Source organism: Callorhinus ursinus, unplaced genomic scaffold (genome assembly GCF_003265705.2).
Source record: "Callorhinus ursinus isolate GAN/ISIS: 27379988/994484 unplaced genomic scaffold, GSC_fseal_2.0 scaffold26, whole genome shotgun sequence".
Classification (NCBI taxonomy): Eukaryota; Metazoa; Chordata; class Mammalia; order Carnivora; family Otariidae; genus Callorhinus; species Callorhinus ursinus.
The window spans coordinates 17,350,468-17,373,087 of NW_027397088.1; the positions used below are offsets into that span (position 1 = coordinate 17,350,468).

A 22,620-nucleotide genomic window follows, 5' to 3' on the forward strand; every position below is an offset into this window, starting at 1 on the left:
TCAAAGTGTGGTGTGTGAGATGTCTGTCCTTGGTCATCGTGTTTGGGGGATCGGAGACGTGGTGACCTGTGCAATCATGAGTGCACACTGGATGCACATCCCTGTGAGGAGTGCTGGGGAACATTCAGAGATAAATTATAATATAACAGTGACACTCAGGCATCACTTTCTAGTTCACAAAGCTCACCTCTTCGTCTCCTCTGAGCTCTCCAAAAACTCTCACGTCAGTTGTCATTATTAGGTAGGTAATCCTTCTAATTCCACCCCAGGAATTATAGCCCACCCTCTGCGCTTTTCCCTTCCCTACTTGCAGCCACCAGCTGTCATCCCATAGGCACTTGGAACTTAGTGTCTAAAACTGAGCTCCTCCCCTTTGCCGGCCACCTGCAAGCCTTCTCTGGATTAGCACCTGCACCACCCGACGCTAAGGGAAGGCATCCAAGACGTCCTGCCTTCTCTCTTCTCCTCCCAGCCCTGCTGATCCGCGTGGCCCTGTGTCAGATCTCCGGCATTCCCAGACATTGTCAGACCTTCTCCAATCCTCTGCCACCTTGTAGCAAATTCCCACGTCTCCCCTCAGCCGTACCCGCCACTCCTGCCAGCTATTCATCAATCCCGGGTTTTCCCGTGTGCTCTTAGATAGCTTCCAGTACATAGTGAATGCTCAGAAGATAATTTCTAGCTGTAATGCCTCTGTGCCTTGGCACATGCCGGGCATCAGCTCAGGGATGCATTTACCCTTACTTACCTCTCTTCTTCCGAATAATGCTTTGAGAAGGCAATAATGCCTCCTCATCCTTTGAGATTCGGCTCAGTGCCTAACTCAACTTTAGGAGCCTCCTTACTTTCCGGGGCTCACTTGAGTACCCACCCTTCTCGACCCCCACCCCCGTGCACACATGCCACCACAGCATTCCTGTGCACTTCTATTATAGGATTCCTCAAAGTGTGGGTCCTCTTAATCTGAAGTGTGCTTCTGAGAAATGCAGATCGCTGGGAATATGCGGAACAGCTAATTAGGATTGCTGAGCATGGGGCCCAGGAATCTGTATTATGAAGCCACCCTCCCCTTCTCCCCAGGGATTCCCCCCTTTTTTTTTTAAGATTTTACTTATTTATTTGACAGAGAGAGACACAGTGACAGAGAGGGAACACAAGCAGGGTGAGTCGGAGAGGGAGAAGCAGGCTTCCCGCTAAGCAGGGAGCAAGATGCAGGGCTCAATCCCAGGACCCTGGGATCATGACCTGAGCCGAAGGCAGATGCCTAATGACTGAGCCACCAGGCCCATCTTCCCCAGCGATTCTGATGCAGTGGGAACCACGGCTCTCCTCTGCCCCGTCTTGGACCCTAACTGTGGCCTCTCAGAGCAGTCTCTGGCTAAGGTTCATTACCACCTAGGTCTTCACTGGGAGATGAGAACAGCAAAGTCATTCAGATTTAACTGGCTTTCAACTATATCTTTGTAAAGAGGAGCAGTGCCCCTGACCCTTGAACAACACAGGTTTGAACCTCGCAAGGCCCCTTGGTACAGATTTTTTTTCAGTAAATACGGTACACTGCTGTAAATGTAGTTTCTCTTCATGATTTTCTTAACATTTTCTTTTCTCTAGCTTACTTTATTATAAGAATTCAGTATATAATGCAAAGAGCATACAAAATATGAGTTAATCGACTGTGAATGTTATTGGTAAGGCTTCCAGTCAACAGTAGGTAAGGCTTCCAGTCAACAGTAGGTAAGGCTTCCAGTCAACTATGAGTAGTGAAATTCTGGGGGGAGTCGAAAGTTATATGAGGATTTTTGATTGCATGGAGGTGTTGGTGGTTCAAGGATCCGTTGTACTTGTTTGTTTTTGAAAGCTTTATCGAGGTACAATTTTGCATACCATAAAATTCACTCATTTTAAGTGCACAATTCAATGATTATTAGTGTATTTCCAGCATTGTGCACCTGCCACTATGAACCTGTGGTAAATCATTTCCCTCACTTCAAATAGAAATTTTGTGCCTGTTCATACTCACTTCCCATTCCTATCCCCAGCCCTAGGCAACCACTAATCTATGTGCCGTCTCTAGACATTTGCTTTTTCTGGATAATCATATAAGTGGAATTGTACAATACCTGGTCTTCCTGGTCTGGCTCTTTGACTTAGCATAATGTTTTTTTTAAAGATTTTATTTATTTGACAGAGAGACAGAGAGAGAGAGTGCACAGGCTCGGGGAATGGGAGGGGAGAAGCAGGCTTCCTGCTGAGCAAGGAGCCTGATACGGGGCTCAGGACTTGATCCCAGGACCCTGAGATCATGACCTGAGCCGATCAAGATGCTTAACCATCTGAGCCACCCAAGCGCCCCATCACTTAGCATAATGTTTTCGAGGTTCATCCATGTTGTAGAATGTATCAGTACTTCCTTCCTTTTTCCTGCTGAATAACATTCTGTTGTGTGGATGCATTTTGCTTAACCATTCATCCGCTGATGGACAGATGGGTGGTTTCCTTTCATGTTTTGGCTATTATGAATGATGATGCCATGAACATTTGTGTGCAAGTTTTTGTGCATGTGGACATATGTTTTCACTGCTCTTGAGTAGATAACTATGAGTGGAATGGCTGGGTCATATGGCAAACGTATACTTGACTTTTGAAGAAACTTCCAAACTGTTTCCATAGCAGCTGCACCATTTTACTTACTTCCCACCGGAAGTGTAGGAAGGCTGATTTCCCCATATCCTCACTGGCACTTCTTACCATCTGTCTTCTTGGTCACAGCCATCCTAGTGGATACAAAGTGGTATCTCCTTGTGGGTTTGATTTGCGTTTCCCTGATTATATATTGATGTCGAGCATGTTCACATATACTGCTGGCTATTTGCATATTTTCTTTGGAGAAATGTCTATTCAAATATTTTGGCTATTTTTAAGTTGGAGTTTTTGTCTCATTTTTGAGTTGTAAGAGTTCTTTATATATTTTGCACACAAGGGGAGCAATACATGTATTTTATGGAGGGACAGAAGGTTCCTGGAAACCCTTCCCAGGCTGTGGGAGCCTAGTGGGATCTCCATGGTTCCTCTTTTCCCAGTGCCAGGATGTGGCCCCTGGGGACCTCCTAGAAACACCTTTTTGAACTACACTTCCTCCATGGCCTAAACAAGAGCAAACGGGCAGCGTGGGGACACAGGAATGAAGGGTTTCCCCAACACCATAGGAGCTTAGAAAGGGCATGGAGTGACCTGGGAAGAGAACTTCTTTTCAGTGAAGGGTCTTTGCTTCACATTTAGCTAAGAGAGTTCACACTCCATGATAGGAGAATAAAATAGGGATCTGTCCTGGTCCCACTCAACATTCAGACTCTAGGATTTTATGGCTCTCTCCTTACCCAGCACCACCACCCCAAGTCAGGGCGCAGAGCCAGCCTTCAAGATATACTTAGACCTCCGCCTGGGCCTCAGTTCCCACTGGGTTCTTTTCTGCTGAAATGGCCCAGTTTCCTGCCACCTGGCATCCTGGAGTGCTGGACTGTCCCCAGCAGCCAAACCGTCCATTCCTGAAGGAAATCATGGCCCCCTGAGGAATCTGTGTCTCATCCGTCTGTGTAGCCCCAGCAACCGCACAGAACACACCTCAAAACACAGTTGCATACAATTATCTTAAGTCAGTGAATGAAGAAGAAGGAAGCCATGTTTCAGAAGTGAATTGAGACTCCCATGGGTTAAGTCATCTGCCCAGAGTTATGGAGGCTGCCAGGTAAGGGGCTGGAATCTCAAATTAAGGTTCTCTGATGTCAAAATATTTTTTTCCATGATATCAAGCTATGAGTCCTCACCTCTAATCTTCAGAGATTCCAACTTAGAGGAGAGATGTTTGGATCAGGGAGGCTCCTGAAAAGTGGTAACACCAGAGTGGAGAGGGCAAATGGAAAGGGGAGATCCTTTCTACATGTGGTTGTTCATTTTGCCCTTCTATACCCCACTCTGGATATGGTGGTGATGACAGGAAGTAAATGGCAGGCAGTAAAGAGAGGTTACCCCCGACCTGTGGGGCAGTGGGTGGCCTCGCGGAGGAGTTGAGATGCAGGGTATGGGTGCAACAGTGCTGGGAAGGATCCCAAGGCAGTGGGAGCCGCAGAACCGTGGTCTAAGGGAGGGGGAGGGGGCATATTTGGGATGGCATGACTTGTCTCTTGACTGGGTCTTAGGAACCCGGTGAGGTGGAGAGGGCTGGGGTGAGGTCCTTTCCCAAGTCCAGCTGAAGACAGTTTGCCTTTTTTCTCTGCACTGGGATCTTATTAGAGGCTTTGGAGGGTTCCATTGACTAATCAGGATCTTGTGTTTTCTCCAGTTTTGTGAAACATTTAAGGTGTTCTTTTATTTATGTAACTCTCTGATCTTTCCTATTCTGGTTTTACTGTTTGAAATTCAGAGATTCTTGAAACTTCTTTGCAATAAAAAGAAAATGATGGCTTTTTTTTTTTTTTTTTTTGCTGTTTGGTGAGAAGCTAGCCCCAGAAATGCTCACTAGGAGAGCAAGCAAAAGATATAAAGGCAGGCGCCTTGGCAACATGAATATATTTCTTAGAAAAACAACTCCCTGGCTTGACTGAGCAGGGTCTACTTCCAGCCCCGTCCCAAGACAGCTGGGCAAGAAATGTATTTAAATCCCCCTTGATTTTCTACCCATGCGCATTGTGTTTGGCAGATAGTGGGAACTAACTGACTAAATGAAACCATCATATTCAATGAGTCAATCAATGAATGAAGGAATGAAGACCGTGGTTTTTTCTTCTACACATAACTGTTACCCCATCAGTGATGGTGAACCACACGATTCCTTCCCCGAGTGACTGGTAGCTTCTGGAGAAAGTAAAGAAGGTAATGGTTATACTCACAATGGTAGTTCAACAAATACATATTTTTTAATTTGGGCAGATTTATAGAGAAAGTACTCCATTGTGACTTTACAGTTTCGAGAGAGCTCCCATATAAGCCAGCAGCCCAGTCTCACCATGAGAAAATATTAGAAAGTCTTCTACCTCTTGTCACTTCAAATCTATCTTCTTTCTAAGCTTAGATTCATAATCTTTGGAAGCCCTTGGATCTGGGTCTCCCTTATAGAGTCTGACGAGAAACGCTCACCACAATTATTTCTGCATCTTTGGCTTGGTGAGGAGAACCTCAACCAGCAATCTAGAACCTGGAAGACCCAGCCATTGTGAACACGAAAATATTACCACAGTAGGGTTCTCCCTTACTTGTTTTACAAACTTGCTGTGCGGAATTTACAAAAACCCTTTGGACAATGTGGAGTTTGAAACACCTTGAAGTCCTGAAGAAAAAAGGAACTGTGGAAAACACGAGGTTCACATTCCAGAGAACAAGGGCGCCCTTGTGAATCATGGGAGGAAGCCACTGTGGTTTTCAGAGGGAAAAACTAACCCAGTGTCTTCTTCGAAATGGAATCTGCTCCTGTGAAAATCTGGCTTGCCACCTGATCTGGGATTATGCCAGTGAGTGGGTAGGCAAGGGGAAAGCAGTGAGTGGTAGCCTATTAATTAGTCAGTCAAAAAATATTTATAGAGTTCTCTGTGTCCATGGCCAGAGGCAGGACTCAGCAGGAAATACAAGAAGAGTAAAAGGTGGAACCTCAGCCCATGAAGGGCTCAGACTCGTCTCTTGGGAGGCACGGTGTGCATGTGCTAACAGAAAACATCGCACAAGACAGCGTTTTAATTGAGCAGGGTGTCTTATAGGTACTGAGAATGTAGCACAGACACATAGGCTTTTATTCTGGGCTTATCACCATTTACTCTGTACCCTGGGGTGTCAGTTTTCAAAGCAGCTATGAACGTTGCTTTTTATAACTGGTTAGACGAAGTAGTTAGGTCTTACCGGACCCCTTACCATGGAGCACAAGATGATTTGGATGAGAAAATATGAGGGATGAAGGAGTGTTGTCTTCCAAACGTGATTCCACAGAGATTGGGCTTGTATTCTTAGCAGAGGACTATTTAAAAGCAAACAAGTCATTATAAAAATGCGCAGAGGCCTCCAGTTATAGGATAAATAAGTTATGGGGGTGTCATATGTGCAGCAGGGTGACTGGACTTAATAATACTGTGTTGTATATTTGAAAGTTGCTGAGAGAGGAGATCCCAAAAGTTCTTACCGCAAGACAAAAACTTATAACCATGTGTGGTGAGGGTTCATTGAGCCTATTGTGGGGATCATTTTGCAAAGCACAGTGGTCACCCTTCATCCGTGGTTTTGGTTACCTGCGCTCAGTCGTGGTGGGAAAGCAGGGGAATCCTCTTTCTGATGCCACAAGGTCCATAGTAACCTCACGTTGTTGTCATGACGCCTATATCACTCACCTCACTTCATCTTGTCACATCGGCCTTTTATCGCCTCATGTCATCACAAGAGGGAGGGTGGGTACAGTATGGGAAGATGTTTTGAGAGAGAGAAAGGTCGTAGTTACATAACTTTTATTACAGTACAGTATATTGTTACAATTGCTCTATTTTATGATTAGTTATTGTTAATCTCTTACTGTGCTTCATATATAAATTAAACTCTACCATAGGTATGTACATAAAAGAAAACACCTGGTATATATGAGGTTTGGCACTATCTCTGGTTCCAGGCTTCCACTGAAGGTCTTGGAATGTATCCCTGGTGGATAAAGGAGGACTACTTTATACATATATCAAATCATTATGCAGTGCACCTAAAACTAATACACTATCTGTGGATTATTTCTGAATTTTTAAATGTTTGGGGGAATGTATGTGACTACAAAACTACTAATTACTACTAATTATACCAAATTTTCATTTTATTTATTTATTTTAAGATTTTTATTGATTTATTTGAGAGAGAGCAGGAGCAGGGGAGAGGCAGAAGGAGAAGGAGAAGCAGACTCCCTGCTGAACAGGGATCCCCCCCACACACCCCCCACCCCTGACCCGTGGCTTGATCCCAGGACAACTGGGATCATGACGTGAGCCGAAGGCAGATGCTTAACCGACTGAGCCACCCAGGTGCTCCTGAAATTTTCATTTTATAATAACCCTTACACATGGACTTGAGAAAACCTCTTTTAGACATCTTGGTGGAGGGGCACCTGGGTGGTTCAGTCAGTTAAGTGTCCGACTCTTGATTTCAGCTCAGATCATGATCTCAGGGTGTTGAGATCGAGCCCCACATCGGGCTCCAAGCTAGGTATGGAGCCTGCTTAAGATTCTCTCTCCCTCTCCCTCTCCCCCTCCCCCTCCCCTCTCTCTCTTTTTCTCTCCTCTAAAAGAAAAAAAAAATTTGGTGGAATAAGTGTGTGAACAGAGGAAAATGAAACACTGAAAAAAAAATTTTAAGGGTATAATTATAAGGTATGACCTGAAATTTTTAGCTAGTCATTTCCATTGGCCAGGTTGGTTTTTTTTTTTTATGGTATATTATGTTATTTTATTTTACTTATTTATTTATTTTTATTTTTATTGAAGTATAGCTACTTTCAGGTGTACAACATAGTGACTTGAAAACTCTGTTGGCCAGGTTTTTAGATGATCGCTCAGCATTTAAAATACACAAAGACTTGATATAGTTTGTAGATCTGTATCCACTGAGAGCAAAACAAATGGATGACTTCATAACAGTAGCTAACTCGTTTGTCACCGACCATGTGACAGACTTTGTATGGCTTTCTACACATGCTTCTAGCAGCCCTACGTACAGGTAGTAACTAAAGCATAACAAAACTAAGTTCTTCCCCAAGACCTTCAGCTAGTGATTCCAAAACCAGGGCCCCTCTAAACAGCCCTGGTTAAAAATGGACGAAATGGGGGCACCTGGGTGGCTCTGCTGGTTAAGCGTCCGACTCTTGGTCTCAACTCAAGTCTTGATCTATGGGTCGTGGGTTTGGGCTCCGCATTGGGCTCCACGATGGGCATGGAGCCTACTTAAAAAAAAGGGGGGGGAACAGCGGACGGAGGGCTGGCGGCGGTGGCGGCTGGGCCGGAGCGAGCAGGGGTTCGGCGGCCTCACCTGTCCCCACTCTCTGGCGGCAACCGGGGGCGGCAGGCAGCGCGGCGGGCAGGGAGGGCCGCCGCCAGGTGTGCAACAGAGGAACATGGCTCAAGAAACTAATCACAACCAAGTGCCTATGCTTTGTTCCACTGGCTGCGGATTGTATGGAAACCCTCGTACAAATGGCATGTGTTCAGTGTGCTATAAAGAACATCTTCAAAGACAGAATAGTAGTAATGGTAGAATAAGTCCACCTGCTTCTGTCAGTAGTCTGTCTGAATCTTTACCCATCCAGTGCACAGACGACAGTGTCCTGGATGCCCAGTCACCGCTAGACTCCACATCTGCATCTGTGCAGCCAAGCCCTGTATCAAATCAGTCACTTTTATCAGAATCTGTAGCATCTTCCCAAGTGGACAGTACATCTGTGGACAAAGCAGTACCAGAAACAGAAGACCTGCAAGCTTCAGTATCAGATACGGCACAACAGCCATCTGAAGAGCAAAGCAAGTCTCTTGAAAAACCAAAATAAAAAAAGAATCGCTGTTTCATGTGCAGGAAGAAAGTGGGACTTACTGGGTTTGAATGCCGGTGTGGAAATGTTTACTGTGGTGTACACCATTACTCAGATGTACACAATTGCTCTTACAATTACAAAGCTGATGCTGCTGAGAAAATCAGAAAAGAAAATCCAGTAGTTGTTGGTGAAAAGATCCAGAAGATTTGAGCTCCTGCTGGAATACAAAATCCTTTGACCATCTGCAAACTAAAAATTGACTTGAGGTTTTTTTTCCTAGTCATTGGGAATGTAGAGCAATGTATCTTGCATAGACCTTTTAATCATGCATGTCATCAGAAGAATAGATTTTCGTTTTTGTTTTGAAAATGACTCTGAACATTTATTTCCATTGCAGTTTCTGTGGCTGAAAAGACTTAAGTAAACTTTACAAGTATTATCCTTTTAAGATCATTTTAATTTTAGTTGAGTGCAGAGGGCTTTTATAACAAATGTGGAGAAATTTTGGAGGGCTGTGATTTTTCCAGTATTAAACATGCATGCATTGATCTTGCAGTTTATTTTCTCATTGTGTGTGTACATAGCTTTTCTCTGCAGCACAATCTCTGTCGATGGCGCCCCTCAGGGCACAACTACTTACCAGTCACTGAATGTATCTTCATCCTTACGGCTGCTTCTGGGTTTTCATTAACAAAGGTTCTACATATGTTAGCATATAGTTTCTTTGCACCCACTATTTATGTCTGAATCATTTGTCACAAGAGAGTGTGTGCTGATGAGATTCTAAGTTTGTGTGTTTTTAAATTTTTTTTGAGCGAGGGAAGGAAAAGCTGTAAGCATTTCATTGCCGACTGCAGGTTTCTTTCAGATTACGTTCATTGGTCTGTGTGTATACAATATGAAGAATGATCTGAAGTAATTGTGCTGTATTTATGTTTACCCACCAGTCTTTGATTAAATAAAAAGGAAAACCATAAAAAAGGGGGGGACAAAATGATTGAGACCTTATAAATGTTTGCAAGTGTGGAGAACTCTCCCTTTCTGGAAACTACTGTGAGAAAGAATAGGAATGCTGTCTCTCTTATTGTTTTAAAGTGGTCATTGCCTATTGGCAGAACATTGGACGTAAAACTAGTGTTAGGAACTGAATATCTGTACTTTAAGGATGGGTTTTATAAAATGACCAATGAGGCAAAAATAATTTTTAAATAATGACAGCTATCTTTTCTCCTAGGAAAATGCCTCCAGAACACCTTAGCCTTTCAAGATAATATATGAGAGAATACTCACTGGCTATGTTCTTACTATAGTGTGTGAAATATTTGTAAATGTGTGCTATTGGTATGAAAAGAGTTTAAATTGTTTAAATATTTAGAATCCTAACTATTTTATTTGAAAAACAAACAAACAAACCCAAAATGTAGTTTCTAAACTCACCCAGAGATACAATATGCAATGCCCATTTTCTTATCTTTCCCACACCTCTTGAAAATCATTTTTAGGGGCGCCTGGGTGGCTCAGATGGTTAAGTGTCTGCCTTCAGCTCAGGTCATGATCCCAGGGTTCTGGGATCAAGCCCCATGTCGGGCTCCCTGCTCAGTGGGGAGTCTTTTTCTCCTTCTCCGTCTGCCTCTCTCCCTGCTTATGCACTCTCTCTCTCTCCCAAATGAATAAATAAAATCTTAAAAAAAAAAGAAAATCATTTTTAAAGAAAACATTTGAGGGGCATCTGGGTGGTTCAGTCAGTTAAGCATCCGACTCGATTTCAGCTCAGGTCTTGATCTCAGGGTCGTGAGTTCAGGCCCCACATTGGGCTCGGTGTTGGGCATGGAGCCTACTTAAAAAACAAAAACATCTGATCAACCATGAGGTATATCACAAACCCCTGAGGACAGAGACCCCAGAAACTTCCTCCAGAAGGGAAAACAAAGGTTATGTCAAAAGGATGAAGAATCAGAGAATCAGAATGGCTTTGGACCTGCCCACAGTAACCTAGGAAGCTAGAACAAGATGGAGCAGTGCCTTGAAAATTCTGAGGAAGCCTTCCAGCCTGGACTTCTACACTCGGCCAAACCACCAAACAAGGGTGAGGGCAAAATAAAGATATCTTCTGACTTGCACATTCTCCAAAAAAAAGTGTCCTTTCATGTACCTTTTCAGAAGACAGTGCTCTGAAATTAAGAAGACAGTTAAGGAAGTACACCAAGAAAGAGGAGGCTACAGAATCCACAAAGCAGGTGATACTACATTAGAGGGAGGGGAAGAAGGCCCAGGGGTGAAGGTGTAGACAGATCTCTGGTCACAGAGGTGCTGTAGGCCTACAGAGCTCTCGTGCTCTCGGTGACTCTCCAGAAGAGAGAACCTCTGAGAAGAAAGACCTAGTGGCATTCCAGATGTGTTTAGCCCGCTCAAAAGGAGACTTCCACAACTGGAAGAAGTGTTCAGAGGTGAATAATTTTTAAGTACGTAGAAAACTGAGAAGCTGAACCACATGGCTTCGGGAAAACAGGTTGTGCAAACAAACAAACAAAAAAAGGGAGACTGATCTTAAGAGACATCATGACTCAGCTGTGAATAGTCATAATTGTGTTGACACTGATGATTGGTCACACAGACATTGTGACAACAGTACCAGGGCAAAAGAAAGTATAGGCGCATATGGTGGTGAGGATTAGGCAAACAGAATGTGAACCCTCTTGGTTTCGGTGGGAACTCAGTGGATAATGCCTAGAATGGAAGAAAAACAAGCCGTAAAGATAGAAGCATGTTGCATACAGATGAGGTAATTACCGAAAGCACTAGCTCAACTAATGGAAATCAGTTGATTCTCACTACAAAAATGGAAGGGGGCAGCCGGGGGACTGTTGTGATTTTGTAATAAGCCTTGTAGAACTGTTGACTCTTTGAATTCTGTGCGTGTTTAAAAGTTAAACTTTAAAAGGGGAAAAGGGAGGGGAGAATTCAAATGAGAAAAAAAATGACAAGATGAGGTACACGTCCTTTTATAAAGGAGCTCAAAAAAGAATACTCCCAAATTAATACAAAGCAAGGAATTAAGATTCACCTCAAGTGTAATTTCCTAAAACAGATCATTAAAAAGAGAAAGTCATGGACTTCTGTGTTCCTCCCCCTTTTCCTTTCCACCCACCCAAATGCCCGGCCAGATGATTATGTTTATCTGCTGTAAGACAGCGATTATAGGGGACCTCATCTTGGGGTTGGCTTCTGCCTGATTAGGAGGACTAGACAGTGGGGGCCAAGTTTGAGCCTCATCATCTCTCCTAGGCTCTCTCTTTTTTTTTAATTTATTTATTTTAGAGGGGGCAGAAGGCAGAGGGAGAGAGAGAATCCCAAGCAGACTCCCTGTTGAGCACGGAGCCTGGCTTGGGGTTTGATCTCACAACCCTGAGATCATGGACCTGAGCCGAAACCAAGAGTCAGACACTCAACTAATTGAGCCACCCAGATACCCTTGACTTAGACTCTTGATTATCTGGCTGTGTGTCTGGCTTCTCTCTGCTCCTCATCTGATTTTTAGAACATCTGAGGTCCAGCCATCTTGTGTCCTCCTCTTCTGTTGGCTTCCTGGCCAAGCGCATCTGTCCCGTCCGCCTGGCTCTGACTCCTTCCTTACCCGGACCTTGCTGTCTCCACCCCCTGCCCCATCCCTTTCCTCAGCCTAATTCTTAATTACTGGCTCCTACCTCTTCATGAAAACTTGGCTCAAATCCACTTTGAAAAACCAAGGCGAATGGGACTGCCTGGGAGGAATTTGGAGAATCTGCTGTTCTGATCTTTCTTCATTCTTGAGAACCAGGAAAGCTGCTGAGGGCCCGTGTGAGGAGAAGCCTGTGCATGTGTTTTGAGAGAAGAGGGTACAGCCATCTTGGGCCCCATCATTCTCCCTGGAAACGCTATCATGTCTATTTCTGAGATCCTGGTGCATTCTTTCATTTATGTGTTCTTCTGTTTCTCTTAGAAACTGTTCTAAAATTTTAAACCCAGAGGCATCTTTCCAGCTTCCTTGCCTGAGCTGTATTTTGATCTCTTAAGAGGCCACATGTGACAAGACTCCAGTCCGTGGTGATTTTACACCAAGTGACATCTGATTCGCTTTTAAACTGCATTCCATACCAATCAGCCCAGCCCTGCAGTTTGTGGACTAACTCCTGTTGTCTCTCAACATATGGAGCGCTATTAGATAGTGTGAGTTTGAGTCTTGTCAAGGAGGCTGATTAAGCCACGGTTGGGGACAGTCGTCCTAAGTGTGAAATGTAACAGGCCCTCTGAAACAGCGTTGTGAGCCTCTGGAGGTGGTTGGTGCCTCTCTGTTGGGGCATCGGGAGCTTGCTAACAAAGCAAACACTTTTTTTTCCTAGCTTGGGCTAGGTCTATGGCAGTAACATTTGGCAAGTTGAATAACAGGGAACATAGATAACTGTGAACAGATGGACAACTATTAAAAGATTTGAGGGGCTTTTATCATCTCTCAAATGGCCTTCACCCACCTACTGGATACCCGGTTCCCTTGCAAAATTACGTAAAGGATTCAATTAAATTTCTTCTTCCTTTTTTTTCAATTGCAGTAGAAGCAAAAGCTCTGACATTAAGAGGAAAAGAATAGATGAGAAACTTCTAATTTTGAATCCCCTTGGGATTAGATGCTGGTTTCAGCCGTGCAGAGAATACTGCCCCATATTTTGAAAGAGTAGGTGCTGGTAGTTTCAGAGGAGATGACTTTCCAAAATAGACAGTGAACTCCCCCATCTGTATCTGATGACCATCTGACATTTGGATGCAGAATTACAGAGCGATCCATGTGTTTTGATAAGTATAACCTTGCTTTTAAAAATGGCAGTGGCAAGTCATTATGTTTAAGCTCAAAACTGGTGAAATACAAAATGCAAAAAAAAAAAATGCATTACCTGGTTCTTTGCAGAAATAAGAAATATTACACGTCTTAGAGCAATAATATTTACCCACCCTCTGGGGCAGCACTGTCTCTGATGTGGGAGCATGCCAGTCCTCTTTGGCTCAAGGTGATGCTTGGAAAGTTTGCAAGAGTGAGAATGACAGACACTGATTAAGATGAGGCGCGTTTTACTCTCTCTGGGGCAGAAGCCTGATTTTGCCAAAAGCAGTCATAGGTTGGTACGGTGGGAGCTATGGTACCTCTACGTTGGATCTCATGAACCCGGCCAAATTAGATTGGGTTCCATTCCTCAGGGGTTGCCTTCATAACATTTCGTTATAAGGCCAGCAGTTCTAAGGTACTTACCTGTGTACACTCAAAGTAGCTCTTGAAGGAGTGTATGGAAGCAGGAAGGATAGATACCCAACCCCACTTTATCCTCCATTCCCTTACTCAGCGTCAAACCCAGTTAATCCTAGTCGAGACTGCTGGGTTACTGAAGCTCCCTGTCTCCAGAAACCACTCCCCCACCTCCAGACCTAAATTTGTCCAAAAATAACCAGCAGCAAAAGGAAATAAACATTTTTGATGTTTTAAATTAAAATCTCCACCATTCAGAATAATCATAATCTAAAATAATCCAGCAACAGAAGCACTAAAGGTAGTGATAAGTAGAAGACTCTTGGAGGTAGAAACCCATTTGCCTGCTAAATGATGCAGTTTTATAAACTCATCGTTCCGTGCTGGGCTGTTTGGTTTAAAGGTAATTGAGTAAATAAACAATTATCGGTGGGTTTAATATCCCCTGGAGAGTTATACTTGCACAGAAACAATCATTAGAAATAGTTAAAATGTGTTTCTACCATTGAGTAGGATAAAAGTTGGCAATATTAACTGTGAGATATATGTTCACAGGCTTTTAAGTATATACTAGACATAGATTGTATCTTAGCACAAGGAAGCATCGGAGGAGACACTTGTTAATGGTGTAGGGAGTGAATTTCTTGTGTATTACATACGGGGCTCATAAATGCCATTGAATTGAATGGAAAATAAGATCAATAAACTTTGTGGGGGTTTTTTTTGTTCCAAGTTTTATGTTTTTTGGAATTTCACGTATTTTCCTGCTGTGTAGAAATACTCTCTGGGTAATTAAAGCCATTCCAAGCAATTTTTATTTTCTTTCTTGCTCCTGTTAGGTTTACTGGGGTCAGCTTGCTAATCCTCCCTGACATTCACACGGACTCCCCTTTCCGCCTGTGTTTTTCTAGAATGGCAGAGATGCAGGGACTGATGGAGAGACTGGAGCGGGTGGTCGGCCGACTGGAGTTGCTGTCTGCCGGGTCCCACCGGCCTCCTGGGGACTGCGGGGAGATTAATGGTGTCAATGGAGGTAGGGACACAAACTGTTGTCATTACTGGTCTCTGTGAAGGTCACTTAATGTTGTCCCCATCACTTAGTTCTCAAGACATATTTTTGTCGACTTTCTTCAGCTTCCATACCCCTTCCCTTATATGTGACCGTGACATTAACCAGATGCAAGCCATCCCTGAAGAAGGGAAAGGACAAACGTTTCAACCCACAATCCACAAAAATTAACCTGTTATCTGTGCCTATTAAGAGCACAATCTATGTGCCAAATGTCATTATTCTTTTGTTTAGTGTAATGTTGTTCCGCATTCCACAGTGACTATAAATATATTATCTGAGTAATTATCAAAAAGAAATTAATGTTCTCAATTATGATGTAAATAGGAAGGAATTATCATTCTGTAGATTTTAATTTTAAAGAGAACATGTCCTTAAATTTAAGAACTACAGTTGGGAAGGAAAGGAGTCTGAGGTAAAGCCAAACATTGGTTTCAAGTAACATGATTACATTGTGCTGTTTTACCTTGCCTATTTCTAATCAAATGTGCCTTTAACATTATATGCTAATGCCACATTTGGAAAAAAATGATTTTAAAAATTATACGATCAAACATAAAAAGTTAACTACATAACATAAGAAGTTAACTATAAGGATACCATCTGTGGCAAACTCTCTAAGTTATCGACAGTAATTTTTCCAGCTCCTTCTTGTCTGAGGTTGTAGATTTAGCAAAATAAAAATACAGGACACCCAGTTACATTTGAATTTCAGATGAACTACCTTTTTTTTTTTTTTTTTTGGCATAAGTGTGTTCCAAATACTGCATGGGATATACTGCATGGTACACACTTATCCTAAAAATTATTCATTGTTTATTTGAAATTCAAATGTAACTGGGGGCTCTGCATTTCATCTGGCAACTCTATTCTTGTGTCAAGTACATTTCCTCCTTATCTGACCCATTTTGAATCCTATCAGGCTTTGGGGGCTGGGAAAAGCCTTGGGGAATGGGGGCTTCAAAAAAAAAAATGCTCTCACCAGGCAAGATCCACATTGGTGCGTCTAGAATTTCAAGCATATTTGGAGCTGTGCCTTGTATTGCATGCCTTGGGACAAAAATTACTGTGTGAGCACAAATGTACAGGCTGGTTTTTTTTCCCCCCGGAACATAATGAAAATTAAAATGCTTTGAATGAATTGAAAGGGGGTGTTGTTTAAAGGGAGGCTGCCAGGGGCCTGTAAGTTTCTTCCACATCAACTGAGACACATCTGTGATTTCATTTTAAGCCTCTTTTTGTTAACTATATAGTTGGTAGATGAGATTCAGTCAACCTCATTTATAAGAAAATATTTTCATGTTCGCTTCCGTACCTTGGTTTCCTTATGTCTTCGACATCAGTGATCAAGACATTTCTTTACGATTGCTGACCACAAATATAAAGCCTGTGAATACATAAAATAAAGTTAAAATCCAACTCTCAGGAGACTGTGTAGTATTGTTGAATGAAGGAGGAAAAAAAAATCCCTCAATAATTTGAACCTCACTTGACTTAAAGAGGTACTAGACTGCACTTTGCATTTTCTTTGTTAAAAAATAATTTTGGGGGAAAATTAACAAGCTAAACAAAATTGGAGGGTATATAATTAAATTACTTATGTATTTAAATGGGTATTTTCTAATATAGCAAATCATTCTAAACCATTTATTAAAGTACAGTCTTTCAAAACAACTTAGCCAGCAATTTATTATCCTACTTGAAATGAAGTAGGATCACTGGTAAGCAGGATAATTAGCAAAATATTTGAATGATACCCATCCTTAAAACAGTTTGCTAATCCTAAACAGCGTCGCTTTCATTTCTTCTTAATTTAGTGAGCTTTGATGATCTTCTGAATTCTATTTTTAACAAATCCTTGAGGATAACCTCTTACTTTAAACATAAACATCATTATTTCAGTGATGTTATAACTAAAGTTCAAAAAAAATGTTACGGTAAAAAGAAACTTTTAGATGGAACCCCATCCATTACAAATCTGTAATATGCACAGATCAGAAGACTGCCTTCTTATGAGACTGGGGTTGTGTTGGGTTTTACGACGTGTTTTCTTTCTTTCCCCCCCTGACAATCAGGTGAGTTTGGCTCAACAGTTTAAGAAGTATTTTTGCGGGGCACCTGGGTGGCTCAGTCAGTTAAGCGACTGCCTTCTGCTCAGGTCGTGATTCTGGGGTCCTGGGATCGAGCCCCAGGTCCGGCTCCCTGCTCAGTGGAGAGCCTGCTTCTCCCTCTCCCTCTGCCTGCCACTCTGCCTCCTTGTGCTCTCTCTCTATCTCTCTGTCAAATAAATAAATAAAACCTTTAAGAAAAAAAAAAAGAAAGAAGTATTTTTGCATGCCCGCCAAGTGACAAGTACTATGTTATGTGCAAGGAAATCTAAGATGAATTATATACAGTCAGAATCCGCCAGGATCTTTGGTCTCCATGCATTGCTATTCATGGCCACAAATGCTTTGATTAGGGGATGCTCACAAGGTGCAGATTGGGGAGAAAGACAGATCGTTAAAGGCTGCCCAGAGGAGGTGTGAGCAGAGCTGAGTGATGAAAGGAAATTGGAAAATATTCCCTTTTATCACCATTCCTTCTGCTATGGAGAGTGCTTTGTCACATTTCTAAAACTCTCCCACTTTAAACACGTAGCAGAGACCCCTGAGGTGTTTCTCCCAGCAACAAATGGGTTTGTTTATCTGCTTCCAAATGGATCTATAAGGAATCTTTGGGCTTTCTCCCCTTTTATGTGCAGAAGTTGGTACGTACTGTATTTTGAACATTGAGGTAACTCAGCTTCAGTAGCCTGCTTATAAGTTAGACTGCAGGTGCACAGTGCTGTCGAAAACTGTTTCCATCATGCTCTGGGCCTGTGGAAATGGGCCTCTGGGAAAGCAAGGAAGCTTTATCCTAACAGGTTTATGAGCATGGATACTTCAGTACAGTATGAGAAGGGAATCCTAGGTTTTGGTTTGGATTTTTTTTTTAAGATTTTATTTATTTATGAGAAAGAGAGAGAGCATGAGCGAGGAGAGGGGGAGGGGGGGCAGAAGCAGGTTCCCCACTGAGCAGAGGACCCAATGCGGGGCTCCATCCCAGGACCGTAGGATCATGACCTGAGCTAAAGTCAGATGCTTAACTGACTGAGGCACCCAGGGGCCCCTGGTTTGGATTTTAATTGTCTGTAAGGCTGAGTTTCTCAATATTAAGGGCCTGAAATCTGGGATTAAGACACAGTTTTTGTTAGTTCAAAGGCAGGAAAAGAGAGGCAGAACATGCCAGGTTGATGTCACTTGGGTTTTGACAGTAAGTTGTCAGATCAAAACTTAATGTGAGACTAGCTCAGCAGTCCTTTTCATGCCTCCCAACTCCACTTCCTTCCCCCTGGAAAGTGAGGACAGGGCAGAACAGAATGTGTGACACCAGTGTTCTTTTCCTACTTGCCCAGAGTTTGTTATTGCCTTTTAATTTCCTGGGTAATCTTGGTAACCGTTTGCAAGGTCGTATAGCAGGTCGGTGTAGTAGAAAGTACATCGGGCTTGAATCAATAAGGCTTGTGTCAGCTCCCGGATCTGCCACTTATTTGACCTATAGCTTTGGTCAAGTCACGTGCTCTGATTGCATCTCCATTTCTTCATCAGTAAAATTGTGATGCTACTTCCCTCATGAGTTTGGGGCAGAAATTAATATGTAGGTGAAAGTGTTTACTCAAGTGGATGAAAAAGAGCAAAGCATTGTTTTCTTGAGCCGTTGAGAAGTGTTTCATAAATACTGACTGAGTGCATGAATGCCCTGGTGAAAAGAATGAGAACAGCATGAGTGATATTAAGCTTCCATAGTTCCTACAGCAAAGCAATACCAGCTTTTCATTAAACTCTCGGGAACTGACAATATGTGCTTCTTCTAAAGGTGTGGCACCCTCGGTGGAAGCCTTTGATAAGCTGATGAACAGCATTGTGGCTGAGTTTTTAAAGAAGAGCAGGATCCTTGCTGGTGATGTGGAGACTCACGTGAGTACTTCCTTCTCTTGTTCTCTGTGGAGAAGATGACTACTATTAAAAAAACCAAAATGACAGAGGCGGGCGAGGATATGGGGAGATGGGGACCCTTGTGCACTGCTGGTGGGAATGTAAAATGGCTGAGGTGCAGAAAGTAGAGAATGGTGGCTCCTTGGGGCTGGGGGAAGGGAGAAATGGGAACTTGTTTAATGGGTACCAGAGTTTTAGTTTAACAATGAAAACTAAAGTCCAGAAAAAGTTCTGGAGATCTGTTGCATAACAACATGAATATACTTAATGTTACTGAACTGTATGCTTAAAAATGGTTAAGATGGAAAATTTTGTATTATGTATGTTTTACCACAATGAAAAAGTGCAGCCCGAGGAAAAGCAAAACCAAAGAATTTGAAAATCTTTGGATTGGAAAAGACCTTTAATGATATCTAGGCCATCCCCCCAGTTTTAGACATTTTTTTTTTAACATTTAAAAATGTTTAGCATCATCCTTGAGAGTAATCATTATTTGCATGCATTTAGTGAAAATCCAATATTATAACCAAACCAGTTAGAAACCTAAAAGAAATTTATCACCAGGTTCTTCTTTTATATTTGCCTTTGTTTCTCACAGAGGATTAAATTCCACATCCATCTGCTTATGGATTTCTCAGCAATGGCAAAACCATTTTCAGTGTAGATTCACAGAAAATCTGATTCTTGAATAAGGCTGTGGTTTGCGGTAAAAGGAAAAAAAAAACATAAAAAGGGACTCTCTCTTACTTGTCCCCCAATTAGACATTACATACAACACCCAACACCAGTCTTCCATGCAATCTGGTGACGCGGATTATACCAGAGTTTCCAGGATTGTAATTAATAGGTGCTTATCTAATCACATTTGCAATACATTTGTTCATCACATCTGAGAAAAATGAAGATTCTCCTCATGACCTCCATTTTTATTAAATATACCTATTGAAGTGCCCATTGGCAAAAGAGGGGAAGCTCTGATGTACATAAGTTCTGGAAAAGTCTGTGTAATAAGACGGGTTCACTTGAAATGTGTCATAGAGCTCACTAATTGCTCTGATCTGCCCTTGAGCTTTAATGTGTTTGTTCATAAGAAACCTTGTACGCAGTAAAGATAGTGGCTGAGCTTCTGTTCTGAGGCATGACGGTACCTGAAAACCAACACATAGAATGGACTATTGGCTGCTGATACACTAAAAGAGATAATTGAGTGATTGACAAACATTTACCGTCTTGAACACTATTACAATTGGATCACTATTGTCACTATTTTTTTAAGATCTTGTTTGTTTGTTACTATTTTTTAAGATCTTACTTATTTGTTTGTTTGTTTGTTTGTTTGAAACTGGGAGAAACTGGGAGCAAGAGGGGCAGAGGCAGAGGGGGAGGGAGAATCCGAAGTTGACTCTGCACTGAGCATAGAGCCCGACATGGGGCTCGATCCCACAACCCTGAGATCATGACCTGAGCCAAAATCAAGAGTCAGCCACTTAACCAACTGCACCACCCAGGCACCCCTCATTATTGTTACTATTTGTTAACATTGACATTGTGTTTCTGAGGTACAGAGCACGTTATAACTCTCATTAGTACTATCTCACCGAACTATGTAGAGAAGTGTTTTACTAGAGTATAAAGAGACCTATAAATAGATATACTTAATTTTGCATTAAAAAAACATGTAGAGTTTGCATACTAAGTAAGTCTCTTCAAATTCCATAGTAAACAGTTCCTTTCAATTCTTTTCAGAACAAAGCAAGTTATAAATAAAGTGTAGCTTCATTTATATTGTTTTTTCTTTTCTCCACTCATCAGCCTGAAAATAGTATGACTCAGTTGAAGGACTGTGCTCAATAACAGATGCAAAATGCTTAAAGAAATTTATATTTTTCACTAGTGGGTTTTTAAAAAGTGAAAGAAGGAAGGTAAGGAGAGAAAGAAGGGAAGAAAAAAGAAAGAGAGAGAGAAAAGGAAGGAAGGAAGCAAGCAAGCAAGCAAGCAAGCAAGCTTGTCATCCACAAGTTTAGACTCTGATTCTACAACACAAAGGGAGTACAGACCGGCAGCTATTGTCCATCTGCCCATGATTTTAATACATTGAGCAAGTGGTTTATTTTTTCTCTCTTATAGAACCATGTGTCATTGACATTAAGCTTGCAGCTGCTGCCTCCCACATAAGCCGGAAGTGGGGGTTGAATTTTGTTCCAAGAACACACCTGTTGCCTGGAAAAAAAAAAAAAAAATCCTCACATACCTGATTGTACAGTATGGAAATTTGAGAATGACACAAATGTGCGTCATGTTAAATCCTAGCCCTGTGTTTAACAGCTATTTCACAGATACTGATAATGAATAAGGGCAGCCAAGCTATGATTTAACGTCTGCTTCCATGTGTTGGCTGCTGGTTGGGCTTAATTTACTGATCACTCAATAGTCTATTGACAGAACAGACCACAAAAAAGGGGGACTAATAGCTACAATTAGGAAGCTCTGCTGAACCAAAGAGCATAACAGGTTAGAAAAGATTAGATCTTGTAAAGCCTTCTTGAATGCAACATAAACCCAAGGGCTTATTTAAACTACTCTTCAACCCAGGAACACTGATGCAGCTTGCACCCCTTTTAAGACAGAATCGACAGTGCATAATTTTATAATAGAGGTTTAGATTAAATGTAGTTTTCAATGTCAAAGGAAAGGGTCATCCGTAATACCAAACCCTTGGTCAGACATCATTTATCCTTAACTGGACTAATGTGATTGTTTCTTACAAAGCTGTCCTGTTATTCATGGTCTATGGACCCAACCTCGGGCTAGTTCTAAACGATTTGACAGTCACGAAACAGCTACAAATCACATAGCTCCTCTTGATGCAAACCCTTTTTGGAGATTTATAGAATTTACATTTTAAAAATGTCTCTAGAAGTCTGGAACATTTATTTTCTGCCCTTGATTAAAATGGATAAGAAAGAAACACTCTTTTATTCATCGTTTCATAAAAGCGAAAGAACCATAATTTGAACAAAAAGGCAATAAAATTCAATTAAGAAGTATAACACACTTAAGCATCGTGTGATTAACTTGCACTGCACAGTGTTAGGACCTTGCCTTCCCTGCCTTCCTGAACATTTTTAGACAATTACAGTTACGGTAGCTGCACTCTTGGGTCACAATTCACTGCTCTGGATGTGTCTAGTCTTTGTCATTGATGTAAATCATCTACAAAATGTGTGTTCATTTTATGCCAGGCTGGTTGAATCACGAGTTCAAAGAGTGACTGACTAGGACTAGCAGTTTTTATCTGGGTCTTAGAGCTGGCTCTACTTTTCACAGCATAACCTTGAGCTCATCCCTTACCCTCCTCAGTAATGAGAATGGACGACCTCACCCCCAGGGGCCTTCCCTTTCTCAAGCCGGTGGGTCGAGTCACACCTGTTGTGGCAACATTAGAACATGAGGGAGGGGCTAGTCAGTTTCCAAACTGAGCTTGCCAGAGACCAGGGAAAGTTCTTCAGTCATCTCAACATCCGAAACAAGCAGAAGGACACATGTCAGGGAAAGGATGCACATAACACTAAAGCTAAAATATCCTGCTTTACTATGCTATAGAAGACACTCAGACTCCTTCACTTAAAGAGACCTTGAGGCCTCCATGAATCTGTCCTTCTTGGTCTTATAGGTTGTCACTTATTCCTTTATTGGGCCTTTTCTCTGAAAATAATAACTCTTTCCT

The 22,620-nt window shown here is 42.1% G+C and overlaps 1 protein-coding gene, 1 long non-coding RNA gene and 1 pseudogene across 4 annotated transcripts in view; 2 read left to right on the plus strand and 1 right to left on the minus strand.

The window, feature by feature from the left end:
* The window catches only part of CAP2 (cyclase associated actin cytoskeleton regulatory protein 2), a 134,284-nt gene that overhangs the window by 11,848 nt on the left and 99,816 nt on the right, over positions 1 to 22,620 (plus strand). Inside the window, exons 1-3 of one of the 3 annotated variants that reach the window (XM_025891109.2) lie at positions 5,347 to 5,504; positions 14,720 to 14,841; positions 18,775 to 18,875. In XM_025891109.2, the coding sequence (XP_025746894.1) occupies positions 14,721 to 14,841; positions 18,775 to 18,875 (222 nt within the window). In that variant the 5' untranslated portion in view covers positions 5,347 to 5,504; position 14,720. Of the gene's footprint in view, positions 1 to 5,346; positions 5,505 to 11,181; positions 11,319 to 14,719; positions 14,842 to 18,774; positions 18,876 to 22,620 lie in introns of those variants that run through there. The other 2 variants (XM_025891108.2, XM_073877608.1) reach the window with 2 other exon arrangements.
* On the minus strand, positions 4,773 to 6,350 carry LOC141370097 (uncharacterized). Its single transcript, XR_012373839.1, has 3 exons — positions 6,270 to 6,350; positions 5,899 to 6,001; positions 4,773 to 4,851 (listed from the first exon to the last, which is right to left on the minus strand). It is a non-coding gene; the product is annotated as an uncharacterized lncRNA (long non-coding RNA).
* LOC112838299 (AN1-type zinc finger protein 6 pseudogene) lies at positions 7,997 to 9,506 on the plus strand (annotated as a pseudogene).